Source organism: Leptonychotes weddellii, chromosome 1, assembly GCF_054177405.1.
Source record: "Leptonychotes weddellii isolate Sample4059 chromosome 1, ASM5417740v2, whole genome shotgun sequence".
Taxonomy (NCBI): Eukaryota; Metazoa; Chordata; class Mammalia; order Carnivora; family Phocidae; genus Leptonychotes; species Leptonychotes weddellii.
This window is the reverse complement of record NC_138369.1, coordinates 127,391,549-127,407,262: the sequence shown is the minus strand read 5'-3', so window position 1 is coordinate 127,407,262 and position 15,714 is coordinate 127,391,549. Positions and strand designations below refer to the sequence as shown.

General features: G+C 52.1%; 1 protein-coding gene across 3 annotated transcripts in view; it reads left to right on the top strand.

Moving 5' to 3' along the window:
• XXYLT1 (xyloside xylosyltransferase 1) overlaps positions 1–15,714 on the top strand; it is a 164,051-nt gene that overhangs the window by 21,657 nt on the left and 126,680 nt on the right. For all 3 annotated transcript variants that reach the window (XM_081831860.1, XM_081831857.1, XM_081831872.1), the window contains one exon: positions 7,746–7,893. In XM_081831860.1, coding sequence (XP_081687986.1) covers positions 7,746–7,893 — 148 coding nt within the window. The remainder of the gene's footprint in view (positions 1–7,745; positions 7,894–15,714) is intronic.

The following is a 15,714-nucleotide window of genomic DNA, read 5'->3' as shown; positions in this document are numbered from 1 at the left end:
CCATTGTATATATATACCACATCTTCTTTATCCATTCATCTGTCGATGGACATCTTGACCCAAACTACTGGGTATTTACCCCAAAGATACAAAAGTAGGGATCCGAAGGGGTACGTGCACCCCGATGTTTATAGCAGCAATGTCCACAATAGCCAAACTGTGGAAAGAGCCAAGATGTCCATCGACAGATGAATGGATAAACCAACTCTTCTTTAAATCTTTTTCCTTAGCCTCTCCTTAGGTACTGTCTGCGCAATCATAGTTCTAAAGTGTTTTTGCTAATTTTCTCGTATTTTACATATCAAAATCAGTCCGTAAGTATTAAAGTGGTTGGTTTGTGTGCCTCTTAGAATTGTCTTTTGTACTATGCCCTCCCCTCCCCGCCCCGCCATGGGTGTGGGGAGCACTGGACAAGGGGTGTCATGGAACTTAGGAGAGCTGGCAAATGGTGGAGGCCGTCCTGGAGTCTGACTGGTCTGAGCTCGGAGGGTACCCTGGATCCCTGCTTGGGCTCTAGCTGTGTCCCAGTCCCAGAGAGCCAGCAGGAGAGTGGGGACCTGGGGGGGAGGGGTTGAGGGGGTAGGGAGTGTGGGGCAGGCCCCCCACCTGGGGCCGCTTCCTGCCTGCCAGGTTGAAGCTGGAAGCCGCTAAGTGCATCCGTTTGGGTGTCACTCCTGGTGAAACTGCAGTGTTCTTTGGGAGGTCATAGGTCATGGGGGATTTTAACAGATCCTGGTCAAGAAGACCTACCAGATCTACAGTCAGTGGACTTCCGGGTGAGTAGAGAGACCAGACAGCTCCTCCTGAGGTTTCCCAGGACAGTCCTGCTGCTGTCGTTCTCTCTCTGACCTAATAGCTCTTCCATCCTTCCACTGCTTTCCTTCTATCTCATGCCTTCTCTTATCTTTTGAGGTGGAAAACATTATATTGTGGAAAATTGGCTTGGACTGTCAGGAAGTTTGGCATTACATGTAAAAAACCAAACCTCATCATTTGTAAAAGAGGCGAATTAGGAAATGATTGTAACTGCTATGTAAGGATTGTTTTAAAGAACTCACTAAATGTGTTCTTTAGTGAGTGCTGGAAAAGGTGGGGAGTGACTGAGGCATTTGTTTTTAAGAGTGACTGCTCCGGGTTGAGAGGAGGGAGCTGGGACCTGGAGACCAGAGCAGCAGGTGGTGGGTGAGTGGCCTGGTGAAACTGTTTAATGTGCCCCTCAGCTGTGGCAAGGAGATCTGGAAGGCCATGTAGCCACAGTCTGGAGGGCCATGCAGCCACAGTCTGATGTCGCTGTTCGCTGGTCATGAACACTTCCAGAGTCCAGAAGAAAGCACTGACCTTTCCACCCCCACCCCCATTTTTCTTTTGGAGTCGCCTTATGGTTCATTCATAGTCAGCCTCAGAGGAGCATCTGGGCCACTTCCTCTGTCTCTCTCCACTCTTCTCCATGTTTTCGTCTTTTCTCAGATCCTTCTTTGCCTTCCGAGGATGTGGCTCTGTCCCGGTGGTTTGCCGTAGTTCCTCGGGGTCATCCTGGAAATTCCCTGGGAGGGCCTGGGTGTTTGAAGGTCTACAGAGCAGAGCACCTATAAGACACGCCAACAAGTGTCTTGTAGGTGACAACATGACAAGTCTGCCCTTGTCATGTACACAGCCTCTTTATGTTGCTGTGCTCGTCAGGTCTTCATCTCTTTACCTGCTGGAGGTGGGGAGCACAACACGGGGTGAGGGCTAAGAAACGTTGGTGTAGCCACACTGGGCACACAGCGCACCGTGTCCAGTTCCTCAGTCTGGGTTCGTCTCTCCTGCCGTCATGGTGGCCTGTTCTAACTTGGGGTCCCTGCTCGATTCCTCTGTTAGGGGCTCCTAGTCAACAGAGAATCAAGGTTTGAAAGAGGGTAGGGGTATTCCTTTGCTATTTATCCTCTCTCCATTACAGGCAAGAAAATAAAATGTGGTGAAAACATGCGTGGGGAGAGATGGAGGAACTGGAGAGAATGATCTGGCACATCCCCACCAGGGCACGTACCCACAGACCCTCCAGCTGCTCCTCAGGGGAAGGGTTCTGGACCTTTTGCCACCTTGGTCTTCTCATTTGGACATGCCGTGGGAATTTGCCCACAGCCTTCCTGCAGTGTGATTGCCGGAGCTGAGCCCAACCAGCACCCTGAGGCCGTCTGACTGGCACCGAGTCCAGGGGAGCACTTCTCTGAGGGTCTGAGGACCACCTGCAGTAGACTCATTTATGGCTGGTTTCTGAACGAAGATTCCTGAGCCCGCCCGCAAACTGGCTCATGATGTCCTGGGCGAGGACCCAGGAGTCTGCATTTTTGTAGGACTCCCCAGCGACAGCCTCTGCGCTCTGGAGTTGGAGAGCTCGGATCCCGACTCCCCTTCTGACAGCGAGGCTGCAGTTTGCTGATTGACGTGGTTCGGCTCTCAGTCACCCCCCGAGCAGCGGGCCTTTTTCATAGCTGCTAGGCCTGTATGTCTTACCTGTCTTCCCTACCCTGGCCAGATCAAGGTGTGGGAGAAATGGAATCTGCCGAAATGGGAATCTTGTAGGAGTCCCAGAACGTTAACTGCAGATGTGGTTATCTGGAAACTTCTGATAGTGCAGTAAGTGTGAGGTGGAGAGGAGAGTGGGGAGGGAACCAGACAAGATGTACTGTAGCAACTGGACACCTTGTAGTGAGGATGCCTTTAGCTTTTGAGCTGTTAGTAAAGTGGGTCATGAGCATGGATGTTGGAAATTCTTTGGGAATTAGATGGGCAGGCTTCCTTTTTCCTCTCCAGCTGTTTGTGCTTCTGTCTGGCAAGATTAAATTACATCTAGGACATCTTGCAGAAGTGATGAAAGTCACATTAGGGAGGGACTGAAACAGGGCACCCACAGCACTGGGGGTCGAGTTTGTGCACCCACTGGTGGACACTGGTGCTGGTGGTGGCTTGAGTCCAGATGCAGCTGCAGAAGCCTTCCTACCCAGTGTTCCAGGCCAGGTTGAAGTGGGCACCCCATTTGCTGTTCCTGCAGTACATAGATTCTAGCCTGTGGCAGGTGCACCAGGAATGTTAGCTTTGTGCTATCGTTCTTCTCTCCAGCAGCAGTTTTGGGGACAGTCTCTAGCTGAGTGTGGGGACATGATGTCACCATCTTGTGCCACTGTGTCCGTGGCTGGAGGAGTCACTGTTCTTCAAGCAGACCTTGCCTTGGTGTTTCCTGGGAACCTGGCATCTGTGTGCAGAGCCAGCCCCTGTCACCTGGTTTCTTGGCTCCCAGATCATGGTGTGACCTGACTCCCTGTGGGGCATGCCAAGTGATCAATGAGTTTTCTCCACCAAGTTGAGCTAAGGCTTGGCATTGCTTTATGTCCTTAGTGAGTGCTGAGGGGAGCTGTGGCCTGGCTCCTCAGGCCTGTCTGTGCCCGCGAGCCCAGGGCCAGGCTGGCAAAGACCTCTCCCCCCGCCTGGCACCAGACTCTGCCGTTCTGGTTGCTTGGGTCTCCTCATGTTGGAATTGTCTAGAATGTGCTGTGCATGGTGGATGGGAGGCAAGCTTCCCCTCTCCCCGCATCCCCAGTTTGCCCTTTCCAAAAGAGTTGAGTTTTTCCAGAGTCTCTTGTACTCAGTGCTCTCTGAACTACATGTTTTATTTGAACCACAAAGTACAGCTTGAGAACACCTTAGCCTGGAACAACCTCAGTCATTACTGGAATTTAAGTGCTTCTAGAAGTCACTTGACAGAATTAATTAAAAATAAAAAGAGGCGAAGAAATTTAACACAGATTTAGTCATCATTCCTGGGGTTTTAATTTCATAATTACAAGTGTAGAATATTGATATAAGTGAGCCTTTAAAGATCACTAATAAAAGGAAGATAGTAAGTGGTTACAAATATGTAATTATAGGCTGACAAAAAAAACCAACGGCTTGATGATATGAACGTGGATTCTCATGGGTTGGGATACCATTTCCAATGACACCATCCTACATAAATTCACAAGAAGCTGTATCTTAAATAGATGACAAGGATGATGTGTTCCAGAAAACGGCTCTGGATGTCTCAACTCGGGTTGATTAAAGGCACTAATGTGGAGCATGCACATGAGAAGTTCAAAAAGAAATCATTTTGTAAGCTGGGTGTGGGAAAAATAGTACTTTAATAGGATTTTAATTTTAAGTATTTATATATAAATAAATTTATAGAAGTTACAAATAGTGATTTGACTTTTTAATCTAAGTCTCCCAAAATTGTATAGTCAAGTTGGTGCAAACCAAACCATTGTTTTAGATCTTCTCATTGGCCAGTTGCCTTCGATATGGGAGTCATTTTATATTCCTCCTGGTTTTCTAGGTTATATGGTAATTCTTCCTGCAGCCTCTGAGGTTGGGGATTTGAAAGGGGGGAGGAATGGTGGGAGGGGTGACCTTTTCTCTAACCCCCAACCCCCCACTTTTCACCTTCCATCTCTCTTGCCTCACTGCCCCCTGCTGGGCACCAGACCCTGGGCTGGGGGCTTCCCGGTGTGCCTGACTCCAATTCTGCCCTTGCAAGGTCACAGTTTGCAAACTGGTTTTAGACATTGGGAGGCCTGGGTGTTGTGTTTCACACTTGCAGTGTCTGTGGTTTACTTCTTGCTATGTGTCCATGGAACATATTAATTTATCTTTAAGTAGATTTATTAAATGAAATATTCATTGGAGCGGGTGCTTCAGTGTGCAGCATTTGGAACAATGTACTGAGTACAGTTTGTCCTCATAAATCTATTAATGCTGATAGGATGTAATTGTCTCCCATGAAGCTTTGGGGTGAGCTGGGGCCCCGGGTAGGGGAATAAGCTGGCTGCTGAAAGCTGTCTCCCTCAGCTCGGCTTCGGTAGGCTCTGTTCTGAGCGTGTACGTGTGTGTGTTTGGTTGCACATATCCATTCTCTGTCTTCCTTTTTAATGAATACAGAGGCTTCCATTTCTGAGAAAGCCCTCTTGTCAGCTTCTAGCTTCTTGTCAAATTCCTACTTCCAGCCATGGTTTGGAGGGGTAATGAGGCTCAGAGGGAAAAGCTGGCTTATGAGTGAAGACTGATCTACGAGGAGAGGGGATTCAGGGGACTGAGGATGGGGATGGGGGCAGAATGCTAATACTTAGGAATAATCGCAGCGTGGCAGCCCCTGAACTAGGTGCTTTCTCTACTTGTCCCAGGTGGTCCTAAAAGGCACCATAGGAGGTAGGTGTTATCATTTCTGTATTTGAGGCTCAGGTTGGTTTAGTAACTTCATTACTAAGTCAGTTCATTTGGTTCAACAGACCTCTGTGGTGGCCTGTCCTGTGGCCGGGGGCTGGGCACGGGGCACAGAGAACCCATAGCATCTGGCCTCAGTGAACGCCAGAGGCTTATAGAGGAGTCAGACAGGGAAGCGGAGCCTCCGTCCGGGTGATGGAGGGTGCCGAGGAGGATGTGATGAATTGGGGGACGCTGAGCCAAGGCCAGAGCCGGTGTCTGAGCCAGGCTGGGAGACTGGATAGGAGTTTACCAGACACATGGGGGCTGGGAGGGGTTCCCCATGGTGCAAAGAGCAGGTACAAATATACAAGGATCTAGGACAGGGTGGGGAAAGCCTGGTTCAGTTCTGCTCACTCCCCAGAGGAGGGAGGGTGCGAGGGATAGGCAGTCACTAGTGCTGGGTCTCTGAAGCCTTGCTGGGGAGTTTGGACTGTGACCAATGGCAGTGAGCCATTGGAGGTTTTGAAGTCAAGGAGAGGGAGAAGGGAAGTTGGGTATTTGGTTATTCGAGAGGCACAACAGAGGCCGGTTTGGAGGGGACAGGGCAGGAGGTGGGAAACCTAGGGCTTGTGGTGCTCACGTAGCCAGGAAGTCACTGGGGTGGAGTGAGGGGAGCATTGGGGGTGTAGGAGGTAAAAGGCATAATTTGGCATCTGTATTGGGGAATAGCAGAACTGGTTGAGAAGTCATGAAAAAGAAAACATCAAAAAAGGAGTCAGGAAAAGGATAAAGGAAAATAGCTCATTAGGAGAGAAATGTGAATACATTTGAAAAAGACAAAGAGTTACAAGAACAATGATGCTAACACAGTATAAAAGTTTATCTAAGTGTAATGGTGTTTCGGAAACATAAGTAAAGAGAAAAGCAAACACTTAAGTGAGTGAAGACAAAAACAGGTTTCTGCCAAAAGCGGAACCTAAAGTCGGGAGAAGCGGACAGGGCAGTGGGCCCCCACTACTGGGCCGGGAGAGGTGGTTCTTCTAACGACCTGATGCCTGAAGGTTCTGGAGGCGCAGGCCGGGCGGGGGATGCGCTGAGACGGGGCGAGGAAAGGGCAGAGGTAGATGACGGGGTGGCACCCACCTGCTTGAGAACCTCGGGGCCCTGCCCTCACCGGTCTTTTCTCCCCTGGCAGAGCCCCTGACCAGGTAAACAAGCCAGTCAGGGGAGTCGCCGGGCCTCTCCCCTCGCTCTTGGTGTCCTGGAGTCCGTATGGTGGCGGCTGAGCAATATGTGGCCGCCTGGCAGGGTGAGGTTTTCCCTGTGAGCTGCCAGGGTAAAAGGGAGGTCGGAGGGGTCATCAGCAGACCTCTTGTGAGGGCTGAGGCTGGAGGAGGAGGAACATCCAGCCTTCTGGCCTGGACTGTATTTACTGAGTGCCTCTGGTGTGCAGTGGAGTGTTCTAGATGTCGGGGCGGGGGAGGGGCACACGGAGCAACAGAGAAAACGTGCAAGACCTATGTGAGCAGAGTGCATGGTAATTTGGTAGCTGCATGTGGGATGAATTTATAATCTGGAATAACGTCAGCCAAGGAAAACCAACTCTTTAGGGTCCTGTTAGTACTCTAATCTCTTCTGTTTGCTGCTTATGCCGATGTGGTTGCTGTTAAGAAAGAGGATGCATTTATAGCTGAAGAGCGCGGGACTTGGAATCCAGAGACCAGGGTTCAAGTGCTGGCCCTGCCACTTAGTAGCTTTGTGACCTTGGGCAAGTGTAACCGCTTAGAGCATCTGCGTTCTCATTTGTAATGATAATAATCTGTAATCATAATAGAGCTATAATAGTGACGTCTGCCTCACCAAGTCCTAGGTTGTCACGGGCATCGGAGTGCATGAAAGTGTTTCATAACTTGCAGAGCTCTGTTCAGTAGCTGCTGACCTTTCTAGATCCCAAGTGTTTTGCAGGAAGTGGTGCCTGGTTATTCCATCTACCTCTCACCGCACCTCCAGAGTGTCTGGGGCCCTTAGGAAATGCTGGTTGAATTGATGGACGAGTTGGCTGCAGCACTCGGTGTTTTCCGGGGCCATGTTCCGGGGGTCCTCTCCCTGTCCACGCTGTTGGACGGGGAGGTGGGGCATTGGACACACAGAGCGGTTGCTGGGCACGGCGATGCCAGGGCTGCCACCAGCCGCCCAGACTCGAGGAGGGTCCCGAATCTCAGGACCAGACATTTTCACGTGGCTTCCCGTTTCCGGGTGGCCCAGCTTGGGGTTCAGAAGCAGAAAGCAGACTGGGGAGGGCTCCCATTCCTCTTCCACTGCACGCCCCCGACATGCATGCCTACACAACCCTCACACGTGGTGTCCCTGTCCTCATGGCCAAGCCTCTGCTGGCTCCCTGTGGTTCCTCATTTTCATAACTCTTACCTGGGCCACCCTGCTCATGGCCCCTGGAAGGGCAGCGTGTGTGCTGGCTGTCTCGAGTGGGTCTGCTCACTCCTGCGGTTTCCTCGTGTCCTGTGCAGGTTGTCTTCCATGATGTTGGCGTGCTGACGGACAAGCTCTTCCCGGTGGTGGAGGCCATGCAGAAGCACTTCAGTGCTGGCTCAGGGACCTACTACAGTGACTCCATCTTCTTCCTCTCGGTCGCCATGCATCAGATTATGCCCAAAGGTAACCTGGATGCGGGCCAGTAGCCCTGGTTCAAAGCTGCCGGTGCCCTGAATCAGAGAGAAGAGCTCCACTGAAACACGAGGGACAGGGTGAGGGGGCCAGCCACGCCCTTTGTGTCACAGCTTTCTGCACAGAGACTCAAGGGCAGGGCCCTGGGGTGCACAGCTGCTGGGCCCCACTCACGAGGACAGTGGAAGTTGTGCAGTGTGGTATCCCCAGACTCAAGCAGGGCATCTGGGCTCTGGGCCTGACTCAGTGCCTGCACGCATTCCCTACCCGCCCCGGGACTCAGTTTGCTCATCTATAAAGTAGCAGGTTGGGCTAGAGGATCCTCTATCCAAATCTGTGATCCTCTTCTCTCTAGTTTGTACCTGTACTTATCTGACTTTAAAATATCCAATCCACATATGAGAAGTGCAAATTATAACTCAGTTTTCTGAAACTTTGACACACAGTCAATCAGAGGCTTTTCTGGGCTTTGGCCCCTCCGGGGCAGAAGAGATTGATTGTCTGGTCTATGGTAGGTCGGGCTTGTGCGGCAATGCCGGTGGGTCTGGTCACCCTTGGGTTAGAGCCCTTGGAGGGCTCTTGTTAGTGGGCTGTGCCAGGCTGCTGGCTTCTCTTCCTCCCAGTGGTCCTTGATTGATTCTGGAGCTCTGGATATGCCCCCCAGTTTCTGGCCATGGTGAATGAACCATGACCTGAGCCTCTTAGGGGTGTGGAGGGGAGTTCCGGGGTCTTGGGGTAGCCATGACCTGAACTGTGACTGGTTGGGTTTCCAACAGCCAGACCAGGCAGGACCTGATCGCCCCGGGGACAGCTAGGCCATTTGGTGGATACCTGCTGTTCCAGCCCAGCGGAGCAGAAGTGGAGGGGTCAGGAGCCACTGGCGTTAGAAGGGGCCTGTAAGCCGGGAACTGAAGCTGGGTTCCCCTTGGCAGTGTGGTGTCCCTGGACGCCCCAGGAAATTTGAACCCGCCCACCGTGGCTGTGACTTTGTCTCCACAAGGCAAGTCCCTGTACCATGGAGGCCTCTGAATGTTCTCTTGCTGGAAGGCAAGGCTCAGGGAGATTTGCTGAGCAGGGAGGGGTCAGAAGGAGAGAGGAGGGTGTGGGGGAAGAGCTAGCATTTGCGATTCTTTCCCAGCAGCCAGTGCAGCTCTGTGAGCTCACCGAGTCCTCCTGCCAGCCCTGCGCCACCATAGCTGGGGGACTGCGGAGTGGACTTAGCCAGGGTTAGACAGCCATTTAAGTGGCAGGGCTGGGATTTGGGCCCCAGTCAGTCTGACTTGGAGGCCTGCTTCTCTAAACAGCAGCTCCTCTGTCCCCTCCAGTGTGCCTCGAGTGGTCCCTCTGGGTAGGACCGGTGCTGGTGCCGTGGAGAATGCAGATGGAAGGAAGGTGTTCCCGCTGTTCGGAATTCTAGAGGGAGACAGACATGGTACTAGTCCCAGCCCTGCCGCCAGCCACTTGCGTGCCTTTGCTGAGCCACTTTGCCTCTCTAGGCCTCAGTTTCCCCACCTAGAGAATGAAGGGAGCCCATCTAGTGAGTTCTTTTGGCTTGTATTTGGAAGAGTCCAGGCCTACAGGAATCCCCCTGTGGGTTTCTGCGGTCCTGGGGAGCTGAGGGAAGAGGGGTTCTACCTTTATCCTACCCCTCTCTACCCCTACCCCTGCCCCCTGCCCCGCAGTCCATCCTGATTGCTGCCTACATGAAGCTTTGGAGCAGGATTGTGTCTGCTCAGAGGATTCCATGATTAAACTAATTTGAAACATCTTTTTTTTTTTTTTTAAAGATTTTATTTATTTATCTGAGAGAGAGAGAATGAAAGACAGAGAGCATGAGAGGGGGGAGGGTCAGAGGGAGAAGCAGACTCCCCGCCGAGCAGGGAGCCCGATGCGGGACTCGATCCTGGGACTCCAGGATCATGACCTGAGCCGAAGGCAGTCGCTTAACCAACTGAGCCACCCAGGTGCCCTTTTTTTTTTTTTTTAAAGATTTTATTTATTTATTTGAGAGAGAGAGTGAGAGAGAGAAAGCACAAGAGGGGGGAGCGGGAGAGGGAGAAGCAGACTCCCTGCCGAGCAGGAGCCCGATGCGGGACTCGATCCTGGGGCTCCAGGATCATGACCTGAGCCGAAGGCAGTTGCTTAACCAACTGAGCCACCCAGGCGCCCCTAATTTGAAACATCTTGATGAGAGGGGCCTTTAGGGCCTGGCCGGTCCTGTGGTCCTGCATGCGTGATCGGCTCGGCGAAATGCTGTGAGGGAAGGACTGGCGAGGGCCAGCAGGAGATCTGGGAGGAGGCATGGCCAACTTTCCCCTCACTCCCTCCCTTTCCTCGCCCCTCCCTCATCAGCTGGTAGGTCACCACCCAGCATGTGCTAAACTCTCGGCCAGGCCAGGCTTCGGGGCGCCCAGAGCGAGGGGCAATACAGCTCCTGGGGGATGATGAAAGCACAGAAACTAGCTGTGCCTCACAGCGCTGGAGGACCAGGCACATGACGAGACGTAGGGGGCCCCCAGACTGCCGCCCCTCTGCTCTCTGACTTTGCCCTGCCCTGAAGCCTGGCCTTGCTGGGGGCAGCGTCTGCAGGGACGAGGCTTTACTGTCTTTGCAGTAGATCAGATGTCGGTGTCCCTCCATGTGCAGTTCATGCTCCTGAGGGGCCCGTGTCCAGTGGGGAAGGAGAGAGGTGCCCAAACACCGATTCCTTTCTTGGGTTCTTCAGGCAAACGATAGTGTGTTGCCGGAGATTCACTTTTACGGGGGCCCAGAGTCCACTTCCTATGAAGAGAGTTACTAGGAGTTACTAAAATCTGATAGTTCTAAAACGAAACGAGCAGTCCGGAGTTCCTGTGGAGTCTGGGCGTCTCTGCTGAGCAGTCTAGCTGCCGCCCGGCGTTTGGCCAGATCCTTTAGCACGTCCTGCGATTTTTGGAAGGATGCCTTGTTTTCAAGCATCCTTAGTGCTGCCTTGAGTTTGCCCTGGCCATTTATTGCTGCCTTTTTGGTATTCCTTTTTTTTTTTTTTAAATCATAGAAACTACTGTTGTTTTGTGCTTTGTTGATGGTTTTGTTCTTGTATAATTGGTACATTTTTGCTATTTTGGTTATTTTGTTTCTTTCACAGAGTTCTTCCTCTAGGAAAGTGGAGAAGGGAGTGGGGTGGGTCACAAGTCCTTGGTCCCACCCAGGAAGGCTGGGTCAGAACAGCTCATGTTCTGCTGAGCTACGTCTCAGGAGGTCCTGTCTGGTGCTTGCCCCAGGCATCCCAGTTAGTTCTCTGTGTGGTGCCTGTCCTCACCCTCCCCTCCTCGAGCAGCGGGGTCACCCTTCCGTACCTGAACTACCCTGAAGATATGTTTACTTATTCTATCTTATTTTATTTTAAGATTTTATTTATTGATTTGAGAGTGAGAGGGAGAGCAAACGTGAGCAAGAGTGAGAGAGAACACAGGCAGGGGCAGGGGCAGGGGCAGAGGGAGAGGGAGAAGCAGGCTCTCCGCCCAGCAGGGAGCCTGATGTGGGGGCTCGATCCCAGGACCCTGAGATTGTGACCTGAGCCGAAGGCAGGCGCTTAACTGACTGAGCCACCCTGGCACCCTCTTTACTTATTCTGTTTTAAAAGTAACATTCATAAAAGAATATCTGAAGACTACATTAAAATAGAAAAAAGTTATCCTTCTACTACTACATAAACACGAATTCCTTCATTATCTTCTAATATTTTCCCAGCATGCAGCTTTTTAAAAATTTAGGCGAAGTAGGAGTTATGTCATAGATTTAAAACATCCTCAGTCTTTCTGTGCATATCAGAATATGAACTTGAACATTTAAGCTCAAAGGATGGAAGAAATGGTGCAAGTAAAGCTGTGTTATGACATTCTCCATTAATGGGATTCATCACCATTTTCTGTGTGATCCTCATCTTTGAAAAATTTTTGAATGGTTCCATTGAGCAGATGAACCTCAGGTCACTTTATCATTTCCCTGTTCTCAGCTACCTGGCACTTTGTGTGTGTGTGTGTGTGTGTGTGTGTGTGTTACAATCATAAATTATACTGTGATTAATATCCACATACATAAAGATAATTTTCTCTAATTGGGATTGTTTCCTTTTTTTTTTTTTAAAGATTTTATTTATTTATTTGACAGAGAGAGACACAGCGAGAGAGGGAACACAAGCAGGGGGAGTGGGAGAGGGAGAAGCAGGCTTCCTGCCGAGCAGGGAGCTTGATGCGGGGCTCGATCCCAGGACCCTGAGATCACGACCTGAGCCGAAGGTAGACGCTTAACGACTGAACCACCCAGGCGCCCCTAATTGGGATTATTTCCTTATGATAACTCCCCATGGCTGGAGTCACTGGGCCAGAGGTGACCCTTACAAAGCCATCCTATGTCGCCGCCCCCTGCCCCCGTGTCACCAGCCTGCACATGGGAGGGTCTGCACAATTTTCTCTGCTCACTGCTGTCTGACCTCTCGGGGACCTCAGGCAGCCAGCCCCATACGAGGGTCAGCATGGTTCCCATCCCCCTCGACAGGACAGAAAGCAAGGAGCTGAGGTCAGGGCACTCCTCTGAGTCATAGGGCATGCTGGGCCTCCCGGGCCAGGTTCTGGTGACCTGTCCCATGCTCATTCTGATGGCCAGACCCGCAGGGCTAGCCTCTCACACCCATGTAGCCCCTCAAAGCTTGCAAAACCTGGTTTCCTCTTTCCTCGTCTTGGCTTCTCACTGCAGCCCTGTGGAGAGGGCCTGGCTGGGCTTGGTGGGGTGTGGTCAACCCCGTGTGTTTTGCTCTGATTGTCCCCCTTGGAGCAGCACCACCTAGACCATCTCGGCAGAGTGAGGACTGAGGGGCCCTGCCCACAAAACGTGCTGGCTCTGATTTTGGTCAGAGCCTGTTTTCCTTCTGGTTGCATGTTGGCAGGGTCAGGTGTGGCTGGCTGGCCGGTCCTGCCACCCACATGCAGCCACTTTGCTCCCCACTCACACCCACGGGGCTTTTATCTCCTCCTCCTAGTGGTGTTAGGTTTGTCACCATTGGAAGCATCTTTATGCAATGGAAAAGAAAACATTTTTTGCCCCACTGGAGTTGGAGGGAGCGAAGAACAGCACCTCAGGGACTGCCGACTTCTCTCTTCTGTGTCACGCGGCTCCAAGGAGCTGTTGGCTCCAGCTTAGCAACAGGGCTATAAAAACAGGCGTCACTGAGGCTGAGCCACGATGCCCGGTCCGTGGTTGTGGCATTCTCCCTGCACAGGGAGGACAGTTGCCCAGACAGTAAGCAGTGGGTAAGGCTGCCCAGACGCCCCATGAGTCTCTCTTGGAAGGTTCTCCTTTCCTGGGGTCAACCCTTTGCCAAGGGTCTAGTGTGTGCGGGGCTGGCCACTCCGCCATCTCAGAGGTGTTTGTCAGCTTGCTGCTTTGCAGGCTCATGGCAGAGGCGTGGGTGGCATGGTCCGGCAGTTAGGGTGGGACATCAAGAAAACCACAAGGGAGAGGGGTGCCTCGGTGGCTCAGATGGTTAAGTGTCTGCCTTCGGCTCAGGTGATGATCCCAGGTGCTGGGATCGAGCCCCGCGTCGGGCTCCCTGCTGGGCGGGGAGCCTGCTTCTCCCTCTCCCACTGCCCCCCACCCACGGCTCATTCTCTCTCTCTCTCTCTCTCCCCCTCTGCCCCTCCCCACTGCTCATTTTCTCTTTCTCTCAAATAAATAAAATCTTTAAAAAAAGAAAGAAAGCCACAATGGAGAGCCACCCAATGCTGAGAGTTTCACAAGAGGATGACTCCCAGGTATTTGGCACAAAGGACGAGGGCTTCATGGAGGAGGTGGTACTTGAGGTAGGCTTTGAAGGGTGGGCGAAGGGTCATTGTTTGAAATGGGTAGTGAGCAGTTGAGGCAGTTGGGAAGTTATGGTGTGTATTTGGGAAAGGACACACTGCCTGTTTTGATGACCATATTAGAGCCCACGTTGGAAAGTAGTGGGAAAGAAGATGGGTGAAGGAGGTTGGCATGTGCCATGGAGGCTTGGACACCAGGCTGAGGGGCTGGCCCGTGTCCACAGGAGACAGAACTTTTGTGGGCGTTTTTGACATGGAAGAACCTGACCAGACTTGTGCTTCTGGAAGGCTGATGTGTCTGAGATGGGGAGTGGATCACTGTGGGAGATAGTGGGGTCCAGCTGCCTACCCTTACTGAGTGTTGGCTGGGCTGGGCATTATGGGTGGGCTGTAAGAGACCCACAGGTGGACTCCCCGGCCTCAAGCAGCAGCTAGTCTGGAGTGCACCCGTGAATGTGTGTGTGCACGTGTACCTGTGTGTGCCAAGCGTATGTACACGTGTGGAAGCTGAGCCCTGGCAGGCATCCCCAGCCTTTGCACGAGAGCCCAGGGGCCACAGAGGTTGTCACTGGCATTGCACTGGCTGCTGTAAGGACAGTTAGGACCTAACTTGCAGCTTTTAGCAGCTCAGTGGGTCCAGAACAAGAGGAAGTAGTATTATGAGAGTAGGAGGAACAATCTTCCATTTGGACCTCCAGTTAGGGGGTTGTAAAATCCTGCAAAATCATGCATATATTCCTGTCACAGTACCACTTGACTGGCAGTCCTTTGCACTTTAGTGTGAATTAGCCCCATCTAATTGCTTTACTCTGAACACTGAATTGAGTTAGATGCTCCAATGGAATGAGATGAAAAATATATTTGTTGGATAAATAAATGAGGTTGAGGGAAGGGTGGAAGGAAAGAAGAAAGGGTATTTTGGAGCCTAGTGCACTCCTCAGCCTTTTGGAGATAGGCTCAGGCTTATGTTGACAAACCCCTGAGTCCAGGCAGAAGGAAGTTGGGAGGAGGGAGGCTAACTACCCGATTCAGGCCTTGGTGAGGTCTGAGCCCTGGAAAGGTCACAGAAACTCTGTTTTTCTCCTAGACCCCATGTTCTTGTCCCTGGGCCCTGGAACCCAGGCCTGGGCGATAGAGCTAGCCTTTAGCCATAGCGTGCCTCCCCTCGGCTTCGATAGACTAGCCTGGGCACTTGACCCTTTTTACTCTGGTTTCTGTTGGGGTGAGGGGGACATAAAAAATTCCAGTTGATTAACTGATGAGTTTTGGGCAAAACCAGCTCCGTATGACATAGGTGGTTTATACACCTTGGGCCCTGGCAGAGCGTGGGGCAGCTGCTCGCTTGGGTCTGTGTCATCTTTGTGTTGGTTTGCCTCCCTGCGGGTTGAGGAGCGAAGCCTCTCCTGACTCAGCCTGTGGTGGTGATTGGCACCTCCAGGGTCAGGATTCGTGTGGGTGCTGGCCATGAGTTGTGTCGGCAGCACCCATGTCTAGACTTCTCTGTGCGCCTGGGAGGGGTCGGGTGGGGTCTTTGGTGGGGTGTGGGGACTGGTCGCTCTGCCTGGCTCTGTTCAGGCCACCCTGAGGAGGGGGCATTTGAGATGAGGAAGAGAGTGTCTCCACCTGTCTAGGGACAAACACCTATCAGTTGCAACCTCACATCTTTAGAAAAGATGCTCGTGTCCACCTGTAAGGGGGGCACAGCAGACCCTATGACCCCATTTTTCAGATAAGGGAATTGAGGCACAGAGAGGGGGAGAGACTTTCCAGGATCACAGTGCCTGCCTGAGCAAGGACAGGACCGGGGCTCCCCGCCTCCCAGCCAGTGCTGTCCACAGTCCGCTCTTCCAGCTCCTGTGTGCACGAGGGCACCCCTATACCTCACCGGCTTGGGCTAGAGGCTGGTCCAGCTCTGTTGCTCATGCTTCCAGGCTTACCATTCAGACCAAGCCTCTGAGACGGTGTGGGAGGG